Genomic DNA, 24701 nt, shown 5'->3' on the forward strand with positions numbered 1-24701 from the left:
AATATATTTAAGAATGAGAGTTTACCGTTCTAATCAGTTTTTTGAGAAAACTATATAAAACATTTACTTATTTCAAAATTGCTTCCCGAGAAATATCGTGGTATTTTCGGTATCTTTTCTCGTGTTTGGTTTTGTAATGTCGCTTAAAATTATATTCTTTCGTGACGGATATTACTTGAAAACACACCAGACACTGTAGGTAAGGAAAGACGTTTCCTCTCAGTTTACTTCGGTCAACTTTTTTTCTACTCTCATTGTATGATGAATTGTTATATTTGAAAAAAAAATTATTACTTGTCGCGTGAGCAGGCCTAATGTTATAGTCAAAAAACAACAAAGTTCGTCGGAGTTGCGACTTCACACCAAGATATAAAAAAAACTGGATCGCGCGCGCTAAGTCAGCTGTGGTTCGCCACCGCTGTCACGTGGCCAAAGCTTGAAAATAGAGGAGTGTATTGAATAAAATGAAGTCACAAAATGTCTCTTCAAATGAGAGGAGTCAAATGACGCGAGTTCATCTCATCGGCTTAGTCCTGTCTGCACAAGACTTTGCGATCGATCATAGGAAGTCATTCCCATCATATATGCACCGTCATGACGTTTATAGATACAATATTGAAATGATGAAATTTTAACAAACCTCAATCCCAACATCGGGATTAGGAAAAGCACTATTCCCAGTCGGAATAGTTTGAAAAAATGAATCGAAACTATTCTGCTAATAAATACAAATATCTGCCAATGGTTTAGTAGTGTATACGCTAAAATTGTATTGCGGGCCTACTTACTGAATGTGAATGCGTGGTTTTGTTTGCCTCGTTGTTGTCCGTTACATTTGTAGCGTACCGGCAGTCTATGAAATATTTATCCAAGTTCAGAATATCTTCCAATATGGTCTGACGTCAAAGAGTTCTTCTCAATATTCACTTCAAGTTATGATATTTTACTCTATTTATTAATTATCAATCTTAATACAACCAAATACTCCAAAGCAACGGAAAGCATACAATAAAAATTACAATACCAGGCAGCACAATGCAAGAAAAACCATATAGGCCGCGAGCCGAGGCCATTTATCTTTCAGTTTCGTAGCGCACATCAGGTAACTACCTGAAAATGATTTTAAAATGTTCCTTAGAAATTTAGTAACAAATATTGCCTTGTTCCCACTTCCAAAAGTTGCACGTTTTACAAAAAAGACGCTTTTACTACAATAAATATGTGTTACCATCTGTCCTATTTTCTCTGCTTTTCCGGTATCATGGGCCAATGAACGCAGACTTCTGCACGACGTAACAGTCAAGTTAGTCAGCTGTAGGTGGATCCCCAGTGGTCGGATGAATATCAGATGTACTCAACTGCTCGCTTTTGCGTTGAGTAGCCTTTCCATAGTTTTTTTCAGTTACCGGTAATATTAGTCCAGTTATTCTAAGGAGGTGTTGAAAAGTATAGGTAAGATATTAAACACTTGTATATCCTTGCCATAAATAGCAATTTTAGTTGAGCACTAGCTCATAAGACGTTGTTAAATAGGTACGGTGCGGTAACTCCAAGGAAGGCTAGACCTAGAAATAGAATAATATGTCACAAACAACGATATTTTCTGACTTGCATGAAATGTTTATGATTAATTTAATGACTCTTCTTGACTATTCAGCAGACTTATACTACTATATAGGCCACAGCATATTTGGAAATAGAAATGAATGGCTGTTTCTGTAATGCACGGTTGTGTGAAAAAGAAGAAATTAATCAATTTTACTAATGTCGGTTGGTCTAAATCTAAATTCATAGAGTCGACAAGAACCTGGGAAGCAATGATAAGTTATGCCGGAGTGGAAAGAAAGGTAGCATTGGAAATGATTGAGAGGTGAGAAATGAAGTTGTAGACAAACAGTTGATGTTTCAAAATATAGTCTATAGTCCATACTCATACTGTCATAGGACATTTCAGACTGTGATATATCAAAATTTAGTGTAGATATAGTCTAGTAATGGTATGCAAACACTGCTGGACTGTAGAACATGCAATGAGCATATATACGCTCATTTAGTACATCAGATAAAATGCATTATGTATTCAAGGTATTAGTTAGTATTTAGGGGTATTTTTAAAATCATGCTGCTCCAAATATTATTTTCTTCCTTATTTTAGATACTGTACTACAAAAGAAAACGGCAATGTTCCACCAATCCGACCTAACGCAGGCTCTGATCCCTGCTGCTATCAGTGCTATAAAATGGATTAAACAAGAAGTCTTGAAGCTTAAAGGTATATGAGAATCATAATAGTTGCAAACAGCTTAGATGGGCTATTCATATTGAAATACTTTAGCACTTTTCTGCAATTGGAACTGCCCATCAAATTCATGTTGGAGACTTCATTGAGATTCTCAATTCATTTTTTTCCCTCGACTATGAAGATCTTTTGAGGTTAACGAGGTATTAATAAATAAAGCTGAGGAATTTGAAGAGGATATGAAGAATGTAAATGATACCAGGGCACGTCTATTTAACACTGTCAAACATACGGATTATACTCTCCACCCAACAATGATTCACTGAAGAAGCATGTGGCCCTCAAATCAGTTCTTGAGTTGGCAAACTGCAAAGAAAAATAGTCAAAATAATTTATGAAAGTGTGCCAAAATCAACTTAAATTGCACAGATTTTTGTTTTTGTATTGACTGCAGAAATCACAGTACACCTATAGAGGAAAAGTCGATTTTTGAGATAGTGGATTTCGAAAACAATTCAGAAGAAAGTGAATTAGATATTACAGTTGATTTAATAAGTATCATACATTTTTTTTTTTTTTCGGACATTTGTTAGTGTCGTAGTCCTGTTTCTAGAAATATTATTGCCTTTGTTCAAATACATAACCACATAAACTAAAAAAAGATTAATTGTAAATTGTAATATTTCTGTTCACTATGTTATGTACATATTGTACATTCATTTAATTTTCTTGACTTTTGCGGTAAATTTCTAAGTGAGAAATAACTGATTTATTTGTGTTTTCGTGCTCACGATGTTAATTTGTGACTTCATTGCTTAAAAATAAATACGTTTGATACTTGATAGCTTCTATAAAATGGATGTAGCTTTTTATGCTGTTCTTGTTGTAAACTGCTTGTGGTTATTACATAAAATTTATTCTCAAATGTGAATCAGCGTTGTTGGTGTCGCTGCTTTCGAGGTCACTCCCGACTCCTGTCACACAATTAAAGTATTTTTTGTTGTTGGTTACATGTATGCCATATTTTTCGTAATCTACCTAATAAATTATGATTGACTGAGGAAGTCCGATTTTGGTCAGGCAAAACATTACAGGAATACATTTGTGTTAGTGTGCTGTAGGGCTCTCGAATTGTATAGTTCTTATGTATGCGTTGTAAACTTATGGTTATTGAATTTCCGGGAACCTCTTATATTCAATTTCGCACCAGGATTGTGGAACAAGCTGTAATGCGTTCATTATGTTCGTTTTCACACAAAACTGAAGAATTTATTTAGTTACCAGATGTGCGCTACGAAACTCATTTTCTGGGCGTTTTCATGGTTTCGTCTCACGGCCCATATCCGTGGTAAGGATCTACAAGTGTTTAAAAACTTACTTATACATTTTTCAACAACGTCTTAGCATAACTTAACTAATAATAACTAAACAGGGCTATGGAAAGCCTGCCCAACTCAGCGCAAGGTCGAGCAGAAATAACTAATATTCATCCGCTCGCTAACAGCTGGTTTAATTCAATTGTTACGTCATGCAGAAGTCATTGTTCAGTGCCGAAAATGTAGAGAATATAGGACAGATCGTAGCACATATTTCTTGTAGTAAAAGCGTCTTTTCCGTAAAACGTGCAACTTTTGGAAGTGGGAACAAGGCAATATTTGTTACTAAATTTTTAAGGAACATTTTAAAATCATTTTCAGGTAGTTACCTGATGTGCGCTACGAAACTCACTTTCTAGGCGTTTTTCAGGGCCTCGGCTCGCGGCCTAATATACACAATAAAAACACTTGACGGCCCCTGAAATCAGAGACATTACCGATACAAGCCACATGACCCCTAGAATCCGGTACACTAAACTAGCTACTACAATTCAGGCTGAAAATAACTTATGACAGGCATTTAAAAAGACCATAAACAATTCTATATGTGCACAACATTCGAACAGTACTGATGATAGCTAATTCCATGACAACAACCAAAAAATACAACACTAAATGAACTGCAATGGCACTGCACGCAAACAGCAACATGTTCCCAACATCAGTTCACTGTCCATCACAAAAAACATCCAACCAATCCCAGTCAAACAGTCACAAAACTACAAACAAACATCCCCGTTAACTAGGCTTACCATAAGTCCAGTCTCGCTTTTAGCGTCTTGTCCCGCCGTCTCGACAAGTCAGCCAAAAGTCCCGCTTTGGCGTTCAGCCATTCAGCATAATACACAAACATGTTCTCGTTACTGTTGTTGCTTTGTAGCGCAACGCTAGCCTACTTGCTGAAAGCGAATGCGCTATTTTGCTTGTTTCGTTGTTTCCCCGCTAACATTGTTAGCGAACGTATCACATGTAATATTGAACAACGTCTTTTCAACGTTTTGAAGAAGGTGTTATCTACCAAAAAGCATGATTGGGCGAATAAGTAAATTCTCAATGCTTGAAAACGCCAGGTAATTTTATTATTCTGAACCCGATATTTGAACGGAGAATATGCGCATGAACTCTCGATGACAATATGGTCAATGAAGACAGCCGGGATGGTTTAAAAAGTAGCCCTATGTTACGTAGTAAAATTGGAAAATGTAAAATTACAAATTACCAGCTAGGGGGTCGTTGTCTTTGTAGGCGTCCCTCTTTGAAGTCACAAAAATATGGTAACCCTACCGATAACCCACCGGAGACCAGAGGCACTCCCACAAACACAAAACACCCAAAATCCAACCGAAACAACCAAACACAAAAAGATGCTTAACGCTAACGTGAATTCCTTTCTATTTTTTTGAACTGGAACCGATATTTAGACATACAGCGCATGAACTTTCGGTGACAATATGATAAACAAAGACAGCCTGGATGGTTTAAAAGGCCCCTAATCTAAAATCGGTAAATTTAAAGTTAAAAAAAACACAGCTTTGTTCTTTGGAGGCGTCACACTTTGAGGTCACAAAAATATGGTAACCCCAATTATGTATCTTAGTGTGAATATAACTGTAGATGCAACAGCATACACGTCATATGCATTGAATGCTTTTATTCATCAATGATTCGATAATATTTGACTTTGGGTTTGTGATAAATATCAAGAGAGCGATGCTCAAATATACGTTCCCGAAGATTTCACATATCGATGCCGATACGATTAAGCGTATGGAGTATTTGTACATCGCCTAAATGGATGTATTTGTAAATTGAGTTGGCTATATATGCATGTGACTTAGGAAGTACATTTATAGTTGATTGGCTGTATATGTATATCAGTTGGCGGTATATGCATATTGTTGGGTGTGTATGTATCGCACGTTTGCAACCTCACCGAATCCCATTGACGCGAGCTGCTTCAAGTTTCGCGTCAACCGATATTTACTAACGCACAATCTCACACTATAATTCTTTATCGTGTAACAGTATTAACAGTATTAATAAAATATTAAGTTCATTGCTTTTGATCGATATGTCAAGTACAACCGAAATCTTCAGAAAATATTACGAAGGCTCCAGAGTTAATTTTCCAACTTCCTTTCTCGGAGATGAGCTTTCAAACAATTTGAACGATAGCCAATGCCATCTGTCAACGAAAATTGCTCTGAGCTGCGTGTTGTCACTTGCAAGCTTCCATACCTTGAATTTCATTTAGATTGCCTGCGATTTACTTGCCGATCTGTCGATCGACCAAGAATAGGAATAATTTGAAACTGTAGAAGCGACCTCGTCAATTACCAGCCACATAAACAAGAATACAAATGAATAAAATATTTAAAAAAACGAATATTACACATGGATTGGACTATTCTAGAGCAAAGTGAGGTCACTTTGTTCAAGAATCTAGAGCAGGGCTGGCTACTCAACTGGCGGACCGCGGTCCGAATCCGGACCTTTCGAGTATTGGATTCGGACCGCACCTAATTCTTTATTTTGCATCATTAACCGCACTTTTTAAGTTTTTTTTTATAAAATGACTTCCATTGTTTTGAATATATATGAAAAAAACTATAACACTATAATAAACAATCTTGATTTGCTAATAATCATTAGCCGGCCGAGGAAGTGCGCGTTTAAGGATGTCGAAATATAATTTCTGGAGAGACGGGACCCAAATAACTTTGAAGTTTAGTATGAGGATCCCCCGTAAAAATAGTAGCTAGAGAACAATTAATCTCGTACTTTGAATTCCTGCTCTTTTTTTCTCGTATTTCTCTCGTATGGCGATATATACCTACGCGCCAAGAGAAACAAAACAAAGCGATATTCATTGACCTACATTTCAAATTCCGCGATTCAGGCCGCTTACTGTTGACGAACTGTCTGCAAGTGAGGTCGATTTATTAGAAGTACCTAATGATTGACTTTTACGGGAATTTCGGTAAAGTGAAACCACAGCTCATTCCGCGTGTTGTGTAATTTGAGTTTTACGGTCATCGTTTCAGAGGTTGAAATACTTCAGATCATGAATGTACTCAAAAGTTTGCGCGCCGTGGTTTCTTCTGCATACACTCGCCAGACAGACAGGCAGTTTTCAGGTAAGTTGATTAAAAAATCCAGAGATAGTAATAAATTTTCTTAAAAACAGAATTTTAAGGCACGCACTATTACCTCGAATCTAGTTATCATCCAAATGGAAAAGGACATTGTCAGCCGTCATACAGTGGATGGCATTGGCCAAGATGGTAAAAAATAAAACCATTAATTTATCATTTGCTCGTAAAACAATTACCACATAATTTTGCAGATAAATTCTGGTCGAGGCATCACATCGCATCAAATGGATATTATTCAATTAGGTAAACGCACTTTATTTTTATTTTTGAACCAAGTATGTGTATGTAGTATGTACACACGTTAATTCCATTCTAAATTTGACTATGGTAAGAAAAATATTAGAAAATTTAGTACTAAACATTCGTTATCAGTACATGCGCGTAATCAAAACACCGAAAGAGGTTATTGATTTTGTTACTGTTAAACCGATTACTCATCCTTCTTCTATGTTTTTGTGCCGTGCCATACAATGAAAGATATCTAAAAAATTACATAAAATGCAAATTTCTGCTCTGCTGATCACATTTCCCATAAGAGCTAATGTTGAAAAAAAGTTTTTACATCACTTTTATTTTTGCGCGTAGGATGAGTTTTAAATGACTAAGGGCTATTCATTCAATATTCAAGCAAAGGCTGAGCAAAGGTATGCATTCATTTATTTGTCGGCGTGGAATCGCGATAAAAAAATCATGATATTTCATTCGGTATGACATATTTTTATACGTTTGCATTCTGCACTTCATAAGAAAGTACATAAGAAACGCATCTGTATTGGCCAACACGGCTTATGTTCAACAATTACTTAATTTTTAATCCTGAGTTTGCAATAAAATACGAGAGAGTAATACTCAAATATACGTACCCGAAGATTGAACGCAGCGACGCCGATACGATGAGGTCCTTACGCGCCTAGTATTTTTCAACAGTAGCAACAAGAATTTAAAAAAACAATCTCTATGTACACTTTGTGTCCAATAAAACTTTAAATCCGATATACTTTAACTATTTTTAAAGACATTACCGAGCAGCGACATGCTCAGAATTGGGAAAACCTTTGCAAATAACTGAAGAAAAATCAAAAGAACTTAAACCGGACCAAGTTAGTTTACTTTTTATAGATTGTATTATTGACCTCCACGATAAATATATATATATATAACCTAGCAAATTGTCTTACCAAAGAAAAAAAAGGATTGTATGGGATAAAAATGATTTGCTATTTTTGATTTGCTATTCGTTTGCTATTTGACTAATTTGTTACTCGTAAACTCTAGTATTAATAGATTGATTGTGTGTTGGAGAATCATATTGAGACTAGTATGTGGCTGAGTTCAAGGCTCATCTGCCCACGGCAGGTCGATTTATTTTTCCGTTTTTTTTAATTTGAAAAATCTTTACAGATTAGGGTGAAGATTCATGCAGCAGGAGTGAACTTTGCGGATGTTCTCATAAATAACGGTTTATATCAAGTGAAACATGAACCACCTTTTACGTCAGGCTTGGAATTTGCTGGTAAATTTAACAGTGCTTTGCGTTACTGATGTGTCAAAAACCAAAACGTATAACCGAAAATTTTTCACTAGGCGTCGTCATTGAGGCCGGGAAAGATACGAAGACTAAAGTAGGTACCAGGGTAGTTGGAATGGAATTCATGACTGGACATGCAGAAGAAACATGTGTACAAGAGAACGTGAGTGGTACTCTATAACGACTTATATTCCCCCTTCTTGCGATTAATCACGTGTAATAACCGGAAACGCTTCTGGTAAAACAAACGCCAATGTGACCGCCGTTTTTGCTCAATGAATGCCACGGACCGGTCATGTTTTGCTTATGAAATACAGTATTTTGTGATGCAGGAGTCACTTATGCAAATTTGGTTTCATTTGTTAGGTAGTTCATCGAATACCCGACAATATGAATTTTGCCACGGCGGCGAGTGGAATAACATCATCATATGCAACTGCGGTAGGTGCATTAGAGTCAAAGGCAAGAATTCGGCCCGGGTAATTTTTTTTAGTTTTGTTTACTTTTTGGCAATTCTGTAGATATTTAGCTTTAGAGCTCGACGATGGCGAGGAACTGTAAATGACAAATTGCGTATCATCGGGCTATTTGTATTCGATGACCTGTTACATACCCATGTAATTTATTGAGATATTATTATTCATTCAGTAACCCCAGTTGTTATTGAAAAACATTTAAAACGAATGGGGTATATGCCTATGTCACAACTACAAAATACAAACCTAATATACTGACTGGTATAAATTGAGTATGTATACTGAATAAATTTTAACAATTTTGAAATGTCTTCTCGGAACATAGCCTCACTTAACTGGATATCTCATTATGCTATAAGATTTTTACTTCTAAGGCATTGTAACTTGTATGCAACAAAGGCTTTAATTTTCACAGAGAAAAGTTACTTGTGACGGCTGCTGGAGGTGCTCTTGGACTTGCTGCAATTGATCTTGCAAAAAATGTATATGGTGCAGAAGTGATTGCTGCTGCTGGTGGAACAGACAAATGCAATTTTCTTGAGCAGAAAGGATTCAAAACCATAGATTACAGGTACAGAGCAAAATTTGTGACGTAGAAGTGAGTACATATAAATACTACAAGAAAAAATATATCAGCCTTGAAACAGTTTTGTAACCCCCAAGCCGTTTCATGCTTGATTAGTCTGTGACCTCCAGGTATTAAAATATATATGGTTTTCGCTGCCTATAGCCGACTTTCTTATAACCGGGCGAAAACATGAACAGATACGCTTGGCATCTTTTTTCAGATGTCGAATTTCACATTTATGTTGCAATTTCCGTTCTTTTTGCTAAAAAAACATAGTTTGAAAGTAACTATATGAATCACATATGAGTAAGAAATCAGTCCACATTTTTTTTTACCAGCAAAGAGAGTATTAAAGAAGCGGTTAAAAAAGCTCATCCTAAAGGAGTGGACGTTGCACTTGATTCAAATGGAGGAGATCATTTTATGGAGTGTTTCAAGAGGTATTTTTATGGAGTAAACAACGTAGCATGGAGACCTCGTATATATATTTATATGATTCAATACCAAATGGGGACAGTAAAAGAATATTTCTCAAATAAACTACTCGTATCGAGTTTGGGGCATTATAATGATAAATGACTCTAGTTCTTAACAATAAATAGAACACATTTTTTGCCGTGTTGTGATATATTAATAAATATTTGAAAATTATAGTTTACCGTCCTTACGAGATGGGGGCTTTCATTTTGAACAAAGTTGAAAATGTTTCAGTATGGCGGTAGATGGAAGATTACTCTCACTTGGGTTTAGTACAGGAAAATTTCCTTCAGTTCCAGTTAATCATATGTTGGTGAAAAACATAACTGTTACTGGATTCTACTGGGGTATATACCATAAATATGACGTTTCATACGAACGGTGAGTCATTGCTAAACCAATCTCATTAAAATACTTCTATATTAACTTGAAATTTAATAACTATTTTTGGACACGAAGTTCACCTATGAGGAGGTTTGTTATTATGTTGTTCTTGTTCGCATTTTTTTTCATATCGTTATAAAAAAATTTTTTTTTTTTAAATACTGGACCTACTGCCTTGAAATTTTCAGGGGATAAAAATTACATTTTTCGCCAGTAGGCGAAATATTTATTTGAGATCGGTTGACTTAAACAGTTCCTATCAATTTTAGTGCGACTGTTCATTAGTTGTGGATTTGCGTTGGGCAAATGAGTTTCATGAGCGTATTATATTTCCAGGTGGACTATTAATGAAGCATTCCGATATTTTACTGAGGGAAAAATCAATCCTTATATCGGAGCAACATTTTCGCTAGATAATGTAAGCATCCAATCGTACTTGTTTAAATTAAGTAAAACTGTATTTCAACCTGGCGGTTTGGGGAGTAGGACTCCCTATCCAATTAATAATTATTTTCTATTAAACATAAATTGGTACAACAACTGATACTCATAGTAATATAATTGCTTCGAAAAATAAATAATTTCGCCAATTAGTAACTGACATGCTTCAAAACATAATTCTTCATACATAATTCAACAGATCAATGATGCATTCGCATACATAATGAAGCGCAAATCCATTGGAAAAGTTGTTATCGAAATTCAGTGATGAAAACCTTCCTATAGCCTTAATCTGCAGTGAAGAATATTACGTATTTGAAACTGTGCAATATAAACTTGCATCAAATGACAACTTTTATACAATTTTTTTGATTCTGTTCAGTACGATAAATACATTATTATTCACAAAACGTCAATTAAACCACATAATTAATTAAAGTAAAATAGAAAGATTCACGAACCATAAGGGTATTTTAATGTCAATAAATGCCTATATCTATAGAACAGGAACCCTCAAAGACCACACTTCGTTTCATTACCCTGAGTATGTGTAGAAAAGACCGATCCCTGGGGCAGATTGATTAACTTCGGCTGCATGCCGAGAGAAACATCTCCTAATGACGTGCCTTACTAATGTCACTGAAAAGTGAAGCAAATATCTTGAACATGACATCAAAAGTTTATTTAAAACTCCGGTATACACTAAAATACAAATGGAGATTTTTGGAGAGGCAGCAAAATCTTTATTGAGGGTTAAAATGCGTCCATTTACAACAGGGGTCGACAATAGGGATTACAAGTCTTGGCGAGCCGCAAATATATTACAAATGACATTTAATGGGACACCTTATGTTGCATTACGCTTAATAGCTTTTCGACATCAGGCAGCATGAAGCCAAGATTAAAACATTTTTCAAAAGAGCATCACTCAGCTTGTTTTTTGTAATGTTCTTTTTCGAAAATAATTGTTCGGAGTTCGGACACATATGCAGCCTACTTCCAAACATCGATGCGAATTTTATGGCATGGTTAGTCAAATTTGAATAGAGTTTCCTACAAAAGATACTTTTTATAAAAATCAAGCATGGATCCATCTTTCGAATAGAATATGGATTTTATTTCCACATTGCATTGAATATTTTCTGCGCCATTGAACCCGTGCACTCGACATCAACTTTTCTGCGTTTTGTTGTCACTTGTCTAACTATAATTGAATTGTAAGCTGTTCACTAAATTGTTAGTTACTTATCGATCTTAAGATCGGTAAGTATATTGATAGGTATTTGTCTGTATGTATGTATGTCTGTGTGTGTGTCTGTTAGATGAACGCGATATCTCGCGAACGCGTGGTTGAATCTGCTCCAAATTTTGCATGTGCATGCATCTTACTTCGGACCAGAAGCCTATAGATTTTGAGCGAGTGGAGAGTGGAGCGCCGCGGGCCGAATGTGCCAAATCAGTCAAAATATGCATATACCACAAACTCATCATATACATAACAGTATATAGGGAGCCAACCAAATATGCATATACAACCAATGTCATATGCATATACAGCCAACTTAATATACAAATACAGCTATTTGAGTGGTGTGTTTAAACAGCCAATTCCATATGCATATATAGCCAAATCAATATATACATATACGGCCATTCAAGCAATGTACACACAGTCAATGTCATATGCTTATAAAACCAACTTAACATACAGTTGGCTATACAGCCATTCGAGTGATAATTCAGTGGAGCGCCGCGGGCCGAATGTGCAAAATCAGTCAAAATATGCATATACCACAAACTCATCATATACATAACAGTATATAGGGAGCCAACCAAATATGCATATACAACCAATGTCATATGCATATACAGCCAACTTAATATACAAATACAGCTATTTGAGTGGTGTGTTTAAACAGCCAATTCCATATGCATATATAGCCAAATCAATATATACATATACGACCATTCAAGCAATGTACACACAGTCAATGTCATATGCTTATAAAACTAACTTAACATACAGTTGGCTATACAGCCATTCGAGTGATGTAAATATTCAACCAATGTCATATTATGTATAGTGAACTATATATATATGAATGCATTTAAGCGACATTCATAATAAAGTCAAAGTTATATGCAGCCGACTTAATATAGAGTACATATACAACTAATGTCATATGTACCTATAGTCAATTCAATTGATGTACATACCAAAGTCATATATATGCATAAACAGTCAACCAAGTATATATATATATATCTAATACGGTAGTTAAGTAGACATACCGTGCTAAAAAAGCGACAGTTATGTAGACGGAAAAATTGGGTAGACATTTTCCTGTCCGCTTAATTATTCCACGTTCCATAATTAAAACGTTTTGCTATTTTTTGCTGAAATCTCTTTCTCTCTGATAAAACAGTATCAAAAACAATATGTTCTTTCAATATTTTTAAAATATCTGCATATTTTTGCCAACTTTAAGGGGACAGTAGTTCTGCTGGTTTATAATCAACGGGTATAATTTTCGTACACTAAACGGACATTTTGTTTACGCGAAAATCTTTTAATTTTTCGGTATATGTCTTTACGATTTTTGGAGAGTAGGATTGATAATTTTGATACAATAACCAGGCAGAACATGAAGATCGTTCGTTCTGTTTTTTGCAATATAAGCTCAATAAACTGAAAAGGACCTCAATTCACAACTCCGTACTAAAGAGGCTTTGTGTCGCAATAGTAAAACTGTTGGGTTTGCCGAGAACTTTACCTACCACGTTTGCCATTTTGTTCGCAAGTAACCTGGACGCCGTGAGGGGATCGGGATCTTCATGAGTGCGTGATTGCAGAAATTTAGATAAAATAGAACAGTTGTGTTTGGAGAAGCGATCCAAGTCTTTTGTGTCAGGTGTTATCAATTACCCAGTGAGTTGAAGTCGAGTCATAATAACTTGAAACAAGGTTTTCAACGTCACCGAAGAATGCTGCTGGAAATCATCACTCATCGGATAAGGTGATTAGTCATAACGATTTTTAATATTAGGGCTACTATATTATATTCCTAAGTGATTCAAGAGTCTTTCTGCACACTAACACAATTATATTTACTATGTATGTCTGAAGGAGTCTGATCTTGGTCAGACGAAACGTTACAGAAATATAATTGTGTTAGTGTGCAGCAAGACTCTTGAATCACTTAGGACTGTAGGATAGTTATCTTTACTCTTGCTACAGCATCCTTGCACTATATGCATACGGATCCGCCGACACAAAAGCATAGAAGAAGGATAAGTAGTTAGTCTTGCAGAAACCAAATCATTAGCATACATTTTCGTTTTTGAGATTGTTCACTTATTCCTGATTATCAAAAGACTACTGATACTGTTATGCTTTTACTGGTCGTAGTTCTGATCTGACCATCAAAATATTGCTACGACTGGGTTTGCGTTTGTAAGAGTGTGTAATTCAGAAGGATTTCTAAATCCAGATGACAATACAAACGAAGATTGTGAAAATTCAATGAATTCAAATTTTTCTCGAAACAGAAGGAGATACGAGAAGCGAGTGGTTGACGCCACTTTATATAGGTTTGTATAGCTTTGTATAAATAAAAATATCTAATACACCGCTTCATATTAGATTAGAATATTTTATCTTCGGAAAACAGTTTTAAAGAATTGCATTGCTAGCAATTTTGTTTTGTGATTTGGCACATATCCCTGTGTTATTTTACCATCCTCATCTAGTTATTTACTGGGCTGTATTTTTTGTTCACATGTAAGTGACTCTCCAACGAGATGGCCTACGTTTCAGAACTTGGCAGACGGAAATGCGGGTAGTGATTCGGAGAACGCTGTGCCAGGAGGTGATTAAATTAGTTTGCTATGCTTGTTTTTAATTAAACACGGTATCTCAAATTGATACCAATGAATGGTAATAAACCAAATCATAATATCAATTGTAGCCCATCACAAATAGCGCAGCTATCTACGAATAATTGTAGTGCACCGTTTAAAAACACTGCTTGGTGCTCCCGAAGTATGCGAACCAAGATGGCGGACATCGGAACGTAACATGGGTAACAGGTTAGGGTTAGGCGATAATTTTTTTCCAGTTTTCCTTATTTTAGTCCTATTATCAGTTCGAAGACTAGCCAAGAGCCTCCCGTAGTATTTATACCTAAAATTATGGCCTAACCCTAACCTAGTACACATATTACATTCCGATGTCCGCAATCTTGGTTCGCATACTTCGGGAGCCCCCACTGTTTTATTTGAGTAATAATGCAATTCCCCATTTCAAACACTTCGTTTGTTCGGTCAATCAAGAGTACCGTAATTCTGAATTGGACTAGAACACTGTGATGATGTTTTGTGACTTATGCATGTATTTTTGACCAAAGTTTCAGATTAGTCAACAGACTATACCGCACCATCTTCAGAATCACTTTCAATAAGCAATGTAAGTGACTTAAAAGATAATCATATATACGGAAAAGAAATGGGCTGTAAATCAATTCCAAAAAAAGCTTCTAAATAAACGTGAACCAGAAAAGAAACGACGAAAAGAAAAATAATTGCACGGCTTTGTATATCTTGCGAGAAGTTTATTGTAAAGCTTCAAGACATCTCTGTATAATTCATAAAGATGAACCGGCAGTGAGCACATAATTTTGTCTCTCCTCAACAACTTAATCTAGTGGGCATATCCACATTCGTATACATACTTGGCATACATTTTTACTATTTAATTATAAATTCAAAATAACAATCATGTTTTTGTATTCCGAGTTGGTGCAAAAATTTTAAATAAATTGTGCAAAGATTCTAAATTGATATCGGGGTTGAATAATTTCATGTTGATCGCTTGTATAGTTGACTGTATAATCACTGCTATACTTAGGCGCGCCTTGATAGGTAGACATTTGAGTTATAATTGGTGTAATGTTTCTCATTTTAGTTGACATGGCAAAATTTCATTTCGCATTTATAGGCCCCACTGAAAACGCCACTTAATTGAACATTTGAGATATGTTGTGTGTAATGGTTCTCGATATTTTTTTAGAGAATTTCGTGTTTTAATTACATACCTTCTGAAATGGTCGGATGGTTGAAATTTTTTTTGAATGCTTCCCAATATTATTGTCATTCCAAAATATCATTTTGCATTTACATGATACACTTACGTAGCTGAGTAGATGACGATTTGCGATATATTTTCTGTATTGTTCCTCAATATGGTTTCAAAATTTTGTTTTATAATATTTGTCACTCTCAAGTTATCGGATAGGTGAACATTTGAGATAAATTTTGGGCAATTTTCCACAACATCAAAATATAATTAGTATTCGAAATTTCGTATTTTAGTTATATTTCACACACTAAAGCGGTCGAATAAGTTGACATTTGAGATATATTTTGTGTAAGATTTCTCAATATGATTTCAGGAATTGGTTTCAATAGTTGTATGCTACACTTAGGTAGTCGGGTATTCGGACATTTGAGATATATATTTTGTGTAATGTTCTTCAATATCATTTCAGAATTTTCATTGTGATCGTTTTATGCCACACTTAGGTGGCCGGATAGGTAGACATTTGAGATATACTTTGTGTAATGTTTCTCAATACGATTTCATAATTTTCATTGTGATTGTTTTATGCCACACTTAGGTGGCCGGATAGGTGAACATTTGAGATATACTTTGTGTAATGTTTCTCAATATGATTTCAGAATTTTCATTTCAATTCTTGTATGCCACACTTAGGTGGCCAGATAGGTGGACATTTGAGATATGCTTTGTGTAATGTTTCTCAATATGATTTAAGAATTTTCATTTCAATTCTTGTATGCCACACTTAGGTGGCCGGATAGGTGGACATTTGATTTATACTTCGCATAATGTTTCTCATTACGATTTCGGAATTTTCATTTTAATGTTTTATGCCACTCTTAGGTGGCCGGATAGGTGGACATTTGAGATATACTTTGTGTAATGTTTCTCAATATGATTCCAGAATTTTCATTTTATTGTTTTATGCCACACTTAGGTGGCCGGATAGGTGGACATTTGAGATATACTTCGTGTAATGTTTCTCAATATGATTCCAGAATTTTCATTTTAATGCTTTATGCCACACTTAGGTGGCCGGATAGGTGGACATTTGAGATAAAGTTTGTGATATTTCTCAATATGATTTCAGAATTTTCATTCCAATTCTTGTATGCCACACTTAGACTTAGGTGGCCGGATAGGTGGACATTCAAAATATATTTTGTGTAATATTTCTCAATATGATTTCAGAATTTTCATTTTAATGCTTTATGCCACACTTAGGTGGCCGGATAGGTGGACATTTAAGATATACTTTGTGTAATATTTCTCAATATGATTTCAGAGTTTCATTTTAATGCTTTATGCCACACTTAGGTGGCCGGATAAGTGGACATTTGAGATATACTTTGTGTGATATTTCTCAATATGATTTCAAAATTTTCATTTTAATTCTTGTACGCCACATTTAGGTGGCCGGATAGGTGGACATTTAAAATATATTTTGTGTAATATTTCTCAATATGATTTCAGATTTTTCATTTTAATGCTTTATGCCACACAGGTGGACATTTGAGATATACTTTGTGTAATGTTTCTCAATATTATTTCAGAATTTTCATTTTAATGCTTTATGCCACACTTAGGTGGCCGGATAGGTGGACATTTGAGATATACTTTGTGTGATATTTCTCGATAGGATTTCAAAATTTTCATTTCAATTCTTGTATGCCACACTTAGGTGGCCGGATAGGTGGACATTTGAGATATACTTTGTGTAATATTTCTCAATATGATTTAAGAGTTTTCATTTCAATTCTTGTATGCCACACTTAGGTGGCCGGATAGGTGGACATTTGAGATATACTTTGTGTAATATTTCTCAATATGATTTCAGAATTTTTATTTTAATTGTTATATGCCACACTTAAATGCCGGATAAGTGGACATTTGAGATATATTTCGTGTAATGTTTCTCAATAGGGCTGGTGTACATTTTTCAATTACGTGCCACATTTGAGTGACCGAATAGATGAACATTTGAAATCGAATTTGTGTGATTTTTGTCTTCATTAATGACATACCAGAATTCCCATTTACAATTATTTGTATAACTTAAAAGGCCGGATAGGTGGACATTTGAGATAAAGTTTGTGACACTCACAACATAGCATCTGTTTAATCTATATGTTACACCATAGGGTTGGAATATGCGAACATTTGTGATATGCTCTGTGTATTTCTCAGTTTCAAATATACATTACGTTTGAATCAATTTGTTTCGATTTGTCTACCTTCACGTTGCATTTTGAGTATTTTTTGACATGGAAGATTATTTCCTACACCAAACACAGTGCCTCTCCCTTGCACAAAATACTGAACATTGAAAAAAAATGCTATTTTCTGTGATAAATAATGCTAAATGGTTCGCATCCATCGGAAATTAAAGCAAGGTCATACGCTTTAAAATGCGTAATAAAATAAAAGCAGCATCATTTATGTAGACATCCAGGGCGACATATAAGAGGGGTCCGGCTTAGTGCCGAAATAGGCTAAAACATTTGGTGGTCTGAATTAAGTGGACGAATTAAGCGGACAAAAATTTTATATCTGTTATCGAGAGGATTGTGTTGACTCTTTTTCTCCGTAGTTGTCAACGGATCTCGCGCTCTCCAAGTACGTATTTAAAAACAATGATACGGACACAGGAACGACGTCCGCTTAAGTACTGCAATTATGGCAGGTCCGTTTAACTACCGTAATAGAGTTATATATATATATATAAATATATATATATATATATATATCTAATACGGTAGTTAAGTAGACATACCGTGCTAAAAAAGCGACAGTTATGTAGACGGAAAAATTGGGTAGACATTTTCCTGTCCGCTTAATTATTCCACGTTCCATAATTAAAACGTTTTGCTATTTTTTGCTGAAATCTCTTTTTCTCTGATAAAACAGTATCAAAAACAATATGTTCTTTCAATATTTTTAAAATATCTGCATATTTTCGCCAACTTTAAGGGGACAGTAGTTCTGCTGGTTTATAATCAACGGGTATAATTTTCGTACACTAAGCGGACATTTTGTTTACGCGAAAATCTTTTAATTTTTCGGTATATGTCTTTACGATTTTTGGAGAGTAGGATTGATAATTTTGATACAATAACCAGGCAGAACATGAAGATCGTTCGTTCTGTTTTTTGCAATATAAGCTCAATAAACTGAAAAGGACCTCAATTCACAACTCCGTACTAAAAAGGCTTTGTGTCGCAATAGTAAAACTGTCGGGTTTGCCAAGAACTTTACCTACCACGTTTGCCGTTTTGTTCGCAAGTAACCTGGACGCCGTGAGGGGATCGGGATCTTCATATGAGTGCGTGCAATCATGATTGCAGAAATTTAGATAAAATAGAACAGTTGTGTTTGGAGAAGCGATCCAAGTCTTTTGTGTCAGGTGTTATCAATTACCCAGTGAGTTGAAGTCGAGTCATAATAACTTGAAACAAGGTTTTCAATGTCACCGAAGAATGCTGCTGGAAATCATCACGCATCGGATAAGGTGATTAGTCATAACGATTTTTAATAATAGGGCTACTATATTTTTGTTCTAAGTGATTCAAGAGTCTTGCTGCACACTAACACAATTATATTTACTATGTATGTCTGAAGGAGTCTGATCTTGGTCAGACGAAACGTTACAGAAATATAATTGTGTTAGTGTGCATCAAGACTCTTGAATCACTTAGGACTGTAGGATAGTTATCTTTACTCTTGCTACAGCATCCTTGCACTATATGCATACGGATCCGCCGACACAAAAGCATAGAAGAAGGATAAGTGGTTAGTCTTGCAGAAACTTATTTTGCAAGACTTTTTCACTTATTCCTGATTATCAAAAGACTACTGATATATACTGTTATGCTTTTACTGGTCGTAGTTCTGATCTGACCATCAAAATATTGCTACGACTGGGTTTGCGTTTGTAAGAGTGTGTAATTCAGAAGGATTTCTAAATCCAGATGACAATACAAACGAAGATTGTGAAAATTCAATGAATTCAAATTTTTCTCGAAACAGAAGGAGATACGAGAAGCGAGTGGTTGACGCCACTTTATATAGGTTTGTATAGCTTTGTATAAATAAAAATATCTAATACACCGCTTCATATTAGATTAGAATATTTTATCTTCGGAAAACAGTTTTAAAGAATTGCATTGCTAGCAATTTTGTTTTGTGATTTGGCACATATCCCTGTGTTATTTTACCATCCTCATCTAGCTATTTACTGGGCTGTATTTTTTGTTCACATGTAAGTGACTCTCCAACGAGATGGCCTACGTTTCAGAACTTGGCAGACGGAAATGCGGGTAGTGATTCGGAGAACGCTGTGCCAGGAGGTGATTAAATTAGTTTGCTATGCTTGTTTTTAATTGAATACGGTATCTCAAATTGATACCAATGAATGGTAATAAACCAAATCATAATATCAATTGTAGCCCATCACAAATAGCGCGGCTATCTACGAATAATTGTAGTGCTCCGTTTAAAAACACTGTTTGGTGCTCCCGAAGTATGCGAACCAACATGACGGACATCGGAACGTAACATGGGTAACAGGTTAGGGTTAGGCGATAATTTTTTCCAGTTTTCCTTATTTTAGTCCTATTATCAGTTCGAAGACTAGCCAAGAGCCTCCCGTAGTATTTATACCTAAAATTATGGACTAACCCTAACCTAGTACACATATTACATTCCGATGTCCGCCATCTTTGTTCGCATACTTCGGGAGCCCTCACTGTTTTATTTGAGTAATAATGCAATTCCCCATTTCAAACACTTCGTTTGTTCGGTCAATCAAGAGTACCGTAATTCTGAATTGGACTAGAACACTGTGATGATGTTTTGTGACTTATGCATGTATTTTTGACCAAAGTTTCAGATTAGTCAACAGACTATACCGCACCATCTTCAGAATCACTTTCAATAAGCAATGTAAGTGACTTAAAAGAAAATCATACATACGGAAAAGAAAAGGGCTGTAAATCAATTCCAAAAAAGCTTCTAAATAAACGTGAACCAGAAAAGAAACGACGAAAAGAAAAATAATTGCACGGCTTTGTATATCTTGCGAGAAGTTTATTGTAAAGCTTTAAGTCATCTCTGTATAATTCATAAAGATGAACCGGCAGTGAGCACATAATTTTGTCTCTCCTCAACAACTTAATCTAGTGGGCATATCCACATTCGTATACATACTTGGCATACATTTTTACTATTTAATTATAAATTCAAAATATCAATCATGTTTTTGTATTCCGAGTTGGTGCAAAAATTTTAAATAAATTGTGCAAAGATTCTAAATTGATATCGGGGTTGAATAATTTCATGTTGATCGCTTGTATAGTTGACTGTATAATCACTGCTATACTTAAGCGCGCCTTGATAGGTAGACATTTGAGTTATAATTGGTGTAATGTTTCTCATTTTAGTTGACATGGCAAAATTTCATTTCGCATTTATAGGCCCCACTGAAAACGTCACTTAATTGAACATTTGAGATATGTTGTGTGTAATGGTTCTCGATATTTTTTTAGAGAATTTCGTGTTTTACATACCTTCTGAAATGGTCGGATGGTTGAAATTTTTTTTGAATGCTTCCTAATATTATTGTCATTCCAAAATATCATTTTGCATTTACATGACACACTTACGTAGCTGAGTAAATGACGATTTGCGATATATTTTCTGTATTGTTCCTCAATATGGTTTCAAAATTTTGTTTTAAAATATTTGTCACTCTCAAATTATCGGATAGGTGAACATTTGAGATAAATTTTGAGCAATTCTCCACAACATCAAAATATGATTAGTATTCGAAATTTCGTATTTTAGTTATATTTCACACACTAAAGCGGTCGAATAAGTTGACATTTGAGTTATATTTTGTGTAAGATTTCTCAATATGATTTCAGGAATTGGTTTCAATAGTTGTATGCTTTCAGAATTTTCATTGTGATCGTTTTATGCCACACTTAGGTGGCCGGATAGGTAGACATTTGAGATATACTTTGTGTAATGTTTCTCAATATGATTTCAGAATTTTCATTGTGATTGTTTTATGCCACACTTAGGTGGCCGGATAGGTGAACATTTGAGATATACTTTGTGTAATGTTTCTCAATATGATTTCAGAATTTTCATTTCAATTCTTGTATGTCACACTTAGATGGCCGGATAGGTGGACATTTGAGATATACTTTGTGTAATGTTTCTCAATATGATTTAAGAATTTTCATTTCAATTCTTGTATGCCACACTCAGGTGGCCGGATAGGTGGACATTTGATTTATACTTCGCATAATGTTTCTCATTACGATTTCGGAATTTTCATTTTAATGTTTTATGCCACACTTAGGTGGCCGGATAGGTGGACATTTGAGATATACTTTGTGTAATGTTTCTCAATATGATTCCAGAATTTTCATTTTATTGTTTTATGCCACACTTAGGTGGCCGGATAGGTGGACATTTGAGATATACTTCGTGTAATGTTTCTCAATATGATTCCAGAATTTTCATTTTATTGTTTTATGCCACACTTAGGTGGCCGGATAGGTGGACATTTGAGATAAAGTTTGTGATATTTCTCAATATGAATTCAGAATTTTTATTTTAATTCTTGTATGCCACACTTAGGTGGCCGGATAGGTGGACATTCAAAATATATTTTGTGTAATATTTCTCAATATGATTTCAGAATTTTCATTTTAATGCTTTATGCCACACCTAGGTGGCCGGATAGGTGGACATTTAAGATATACTTTGTGTAATATTTCTCAATATGATTTCAGAGTTTTCATTTTAATGCTTTATGCCACACTTAGGTGGCCGGATAGGTGGACATTTGAGATATACTTTGTGTAATATTTCTCAATATGATTTCAGAGTTTTCATTTTAATGCTTTATGCCACACTTAGGTGGCCGGATAGGTGGACATTTGAGATATACTTTGTGTGATATTTCTCAATATGATTTCAAAATTTTCATTTTAATTCTTGTATGCCACATTTAGGTGGCCGGATAGGTGGACATTTGAAATATATTTTGTGTAATTTTTCTCAATATGATTTCAGAATTTTCATTTTAATGCTTTATGCCACACTTAGATGGCCGGATAGGTGAACATTTGAGATAGACTTTGTGTAATGTTTCTCAATATGATTTCAGAATTTTCATTTTAATGCTTTATGCCACATCTAGGTGGCCGGATAGGTGGACATTTGAGATATACTTTGTGTGATATTTTTCGATAGGATTTCAAAATTTTCATTTCAATTCTTGTATGCCACACTTAGGTGGCCGGATAGGTGGACATTTGAGATATACTTTGTGTAATGTTTCTCAATATGATTTCAGAATTTTCATTTCAATTCTTGTATGTCACACTTAGGTGGCCGGATAGGTGGACATTTGAGATATACTTTGTGTAATGTTTCTCAATATGATTTAAAAATTTTCATTTCAATTCTTGTATGCCACACTTAGGTGGCCGGATAGGTGGACATTTGATTTATACTTCGCATAATGTTTCTCATTAGGATTTCGGAATTTTCATTTTAATGTTTTATGCCACACTTAGGTGGCCGGATAGGTGGACATTTGAAATATACTTTGTGTAATGTTTCTCAATATGATTCCAGAATTTTCATTTTATTGTTTTATGCCACACTTAGGTGGCCGGATAGGTGGACATTTGAGATATACTTCGTGTAATGTTTCTCAATATGATTCCAGAATTTTCATTTTATTGTTTTATGCCACACTTAGGTGGCCGGATAGGTGGACATTTGAGATAAAGTTTGTGATATTTCTCAATATGAATTCAGAATTTTTATTTTAATTCTTGTATGCCACACTTAGGTGGCCGGATAGGTGGACATTCAAAATATATTTTGTGTAATATTTCTCAATATGATTTCAGAATTTTCATTTTAATGCTTTATGCCACACCTAGGTGGCCGGATAGGTGGACATTTAAGATATACTTTGTGTAATATTTCTCAATATGATTTCAGAGTTTTCATTTTAATGCTTTATGCCACACTTAGGTGGCCGGATAGGTGGACATTTGAGATATACTTTGTGTAATATTTCTCAATATGATTTCAGAGTTTTCATTTTGATGCTTTATGCCACACTTAGGTGGCCGGATAGGTGGACATTTGAGATATACTTTGTGTGACATTTCTCAATATGATTTCAAAATTCTCATTTTAATTCTTGTATGCCACATTTAGGTGGCCGGATAGGTGGACATTTGAAATATATTTTGTGTAATTTTTCTCAATATGATTTCAGAATTTTCATTTTAATGCTTTATGCCACACTTAGATGGCCGGATAGGTGAACATTTGAGATATACTTTGTGTAATGTTTCTCAATATGATTTCAGAATTTTCATTTTAATGCTTTATGCCACACCTAGGTGGCCGGATAGGTGGACATTTGAGATATACTTTGTGTGATATTTCTCGATAGGATTTCAAAATTTTCATTTCAATTCTTGTATGCCACACTTAGGTGGCCGGATAGGTGGACATATGAGATATACTTTGTGTAATATTTCTCAATATGATTTCAGAGTGTGGCCGGATAGGTGGACATTTGAGATATACTTTGTGTAATATTTCTCAATATGATTTCAGAATTTTTATTTTAATTGTTATATGCCACACTTAAATGCCGGATAAGTGGACATTTGAGATATATTTTGTGTAATGTTTCTCAATAGGGCTGGTGTTCATTTTTCAATTACGTGCCACATTTGAGTGACCGAATAGATGAACATTTGAAATCGAATTTGTGTGATTTTTGTCTTCATTAATGACATGAATTTCATTCTGCGGTCCCCTTCTGCGTATATATAATTTTCTTTTATTGTTTTTCAATAATATTAGCACTTTCATTTTTTATTTTACTATTATATACCAC

The 24701-nt window shown here is 34.9% G+C and overlaps 2 protein-coding genes and 2 long non-coding RNA genes across 6 annotated transcripts in view; all 4 read left to right on the plus strand.

Annotated features, from left to right (window-relative positions):
• Nucleotides 1-24701, plus strand: part of LOC120346332 (transcription initiation factor TFIID subunit 1-like) — a 92239-nt gene that overhangs the window by 30482 nt on the left and 37056 nt on the right. The window contains exon 2 of one of the 2 annotated variants that reach the window (XR_013477671.1): nt 1658-3303. The exons of the other annotated variant lie outside the window; for it this stretch is intronic. The gene's annotated coding sequence lies outside the window, so the exon portion shown is untranslated. Of the gene's footprint in view, nt 1-1657; nt 3304-24701 lie in introns of those variants that run through there. 2 annotated transcript variants of the gene reach the window in all.
• Nucleotides 6510-11145, plus strand: LOC120346004 (quinone oxidoreductase-like protein 2). The gene is made up of 11 exons (XM_039415633.2): nt 6510-6752; nt 6962-7013; nt 7786-7870; nt 8172-8283; nt 8355-8461; nt 8665-8777; nt 9190-9345; nt 9681-9782; nt 10054-10200; nt 10540-10621; nt 10844-11145. The coding sequence occupies exons 1-11, from the start codon at nt 6680-6682 to the stop codon at nt 10910-10912; spliced, it is 1098 nt and encodes a 365-aa protein (XP_039271567.2). The 5' UTR covers nt 6510-6679; the 3' UTR covers nt 10913-11145.
• LOC144425859 (uncharacterized) lies at nt 12906-15123 on the plus strand. Of its 2 annotated transcripts, none has more exons than XR_013477704.1 (4): nt 12906-13661; nt 13991-14235; nt 14431-14513; nt 15051-15123. It is a non-coding gene; the product is annotated as an uncharacterized LOC144425859 (long non-coding RNA). The 2 variants fall into 2 exon arrangements; XR_013477703.1 differs by having other exon boundaries at nt 13420-13661; nt 14136-14235.
• Nucleotides 19633-20723, plus strand: LOC144425620 (uncharacterized). Its single transcript, XR_013477553.1, has 3 exons — nt 19633-19828; nt 20024-20106; nt 20643-20723. It is a non-coding gene; the product is annotated as an uncharacterized LOC144425620 (long non-coding RNA).

Source organism: Styela clava, chromosome 8 (assembly GCF_964204865.1).
Source record: "Styela clava chromosome 8, kaStyClav1.hap1.2, whole genome shotgun sequence".
Classification (NCBI taxonomy): Eukaryota; Metazoa; Chordata; class Ascidiacea; order Stolidobranchia; family Styelidae; genus Styela; species Styela clava.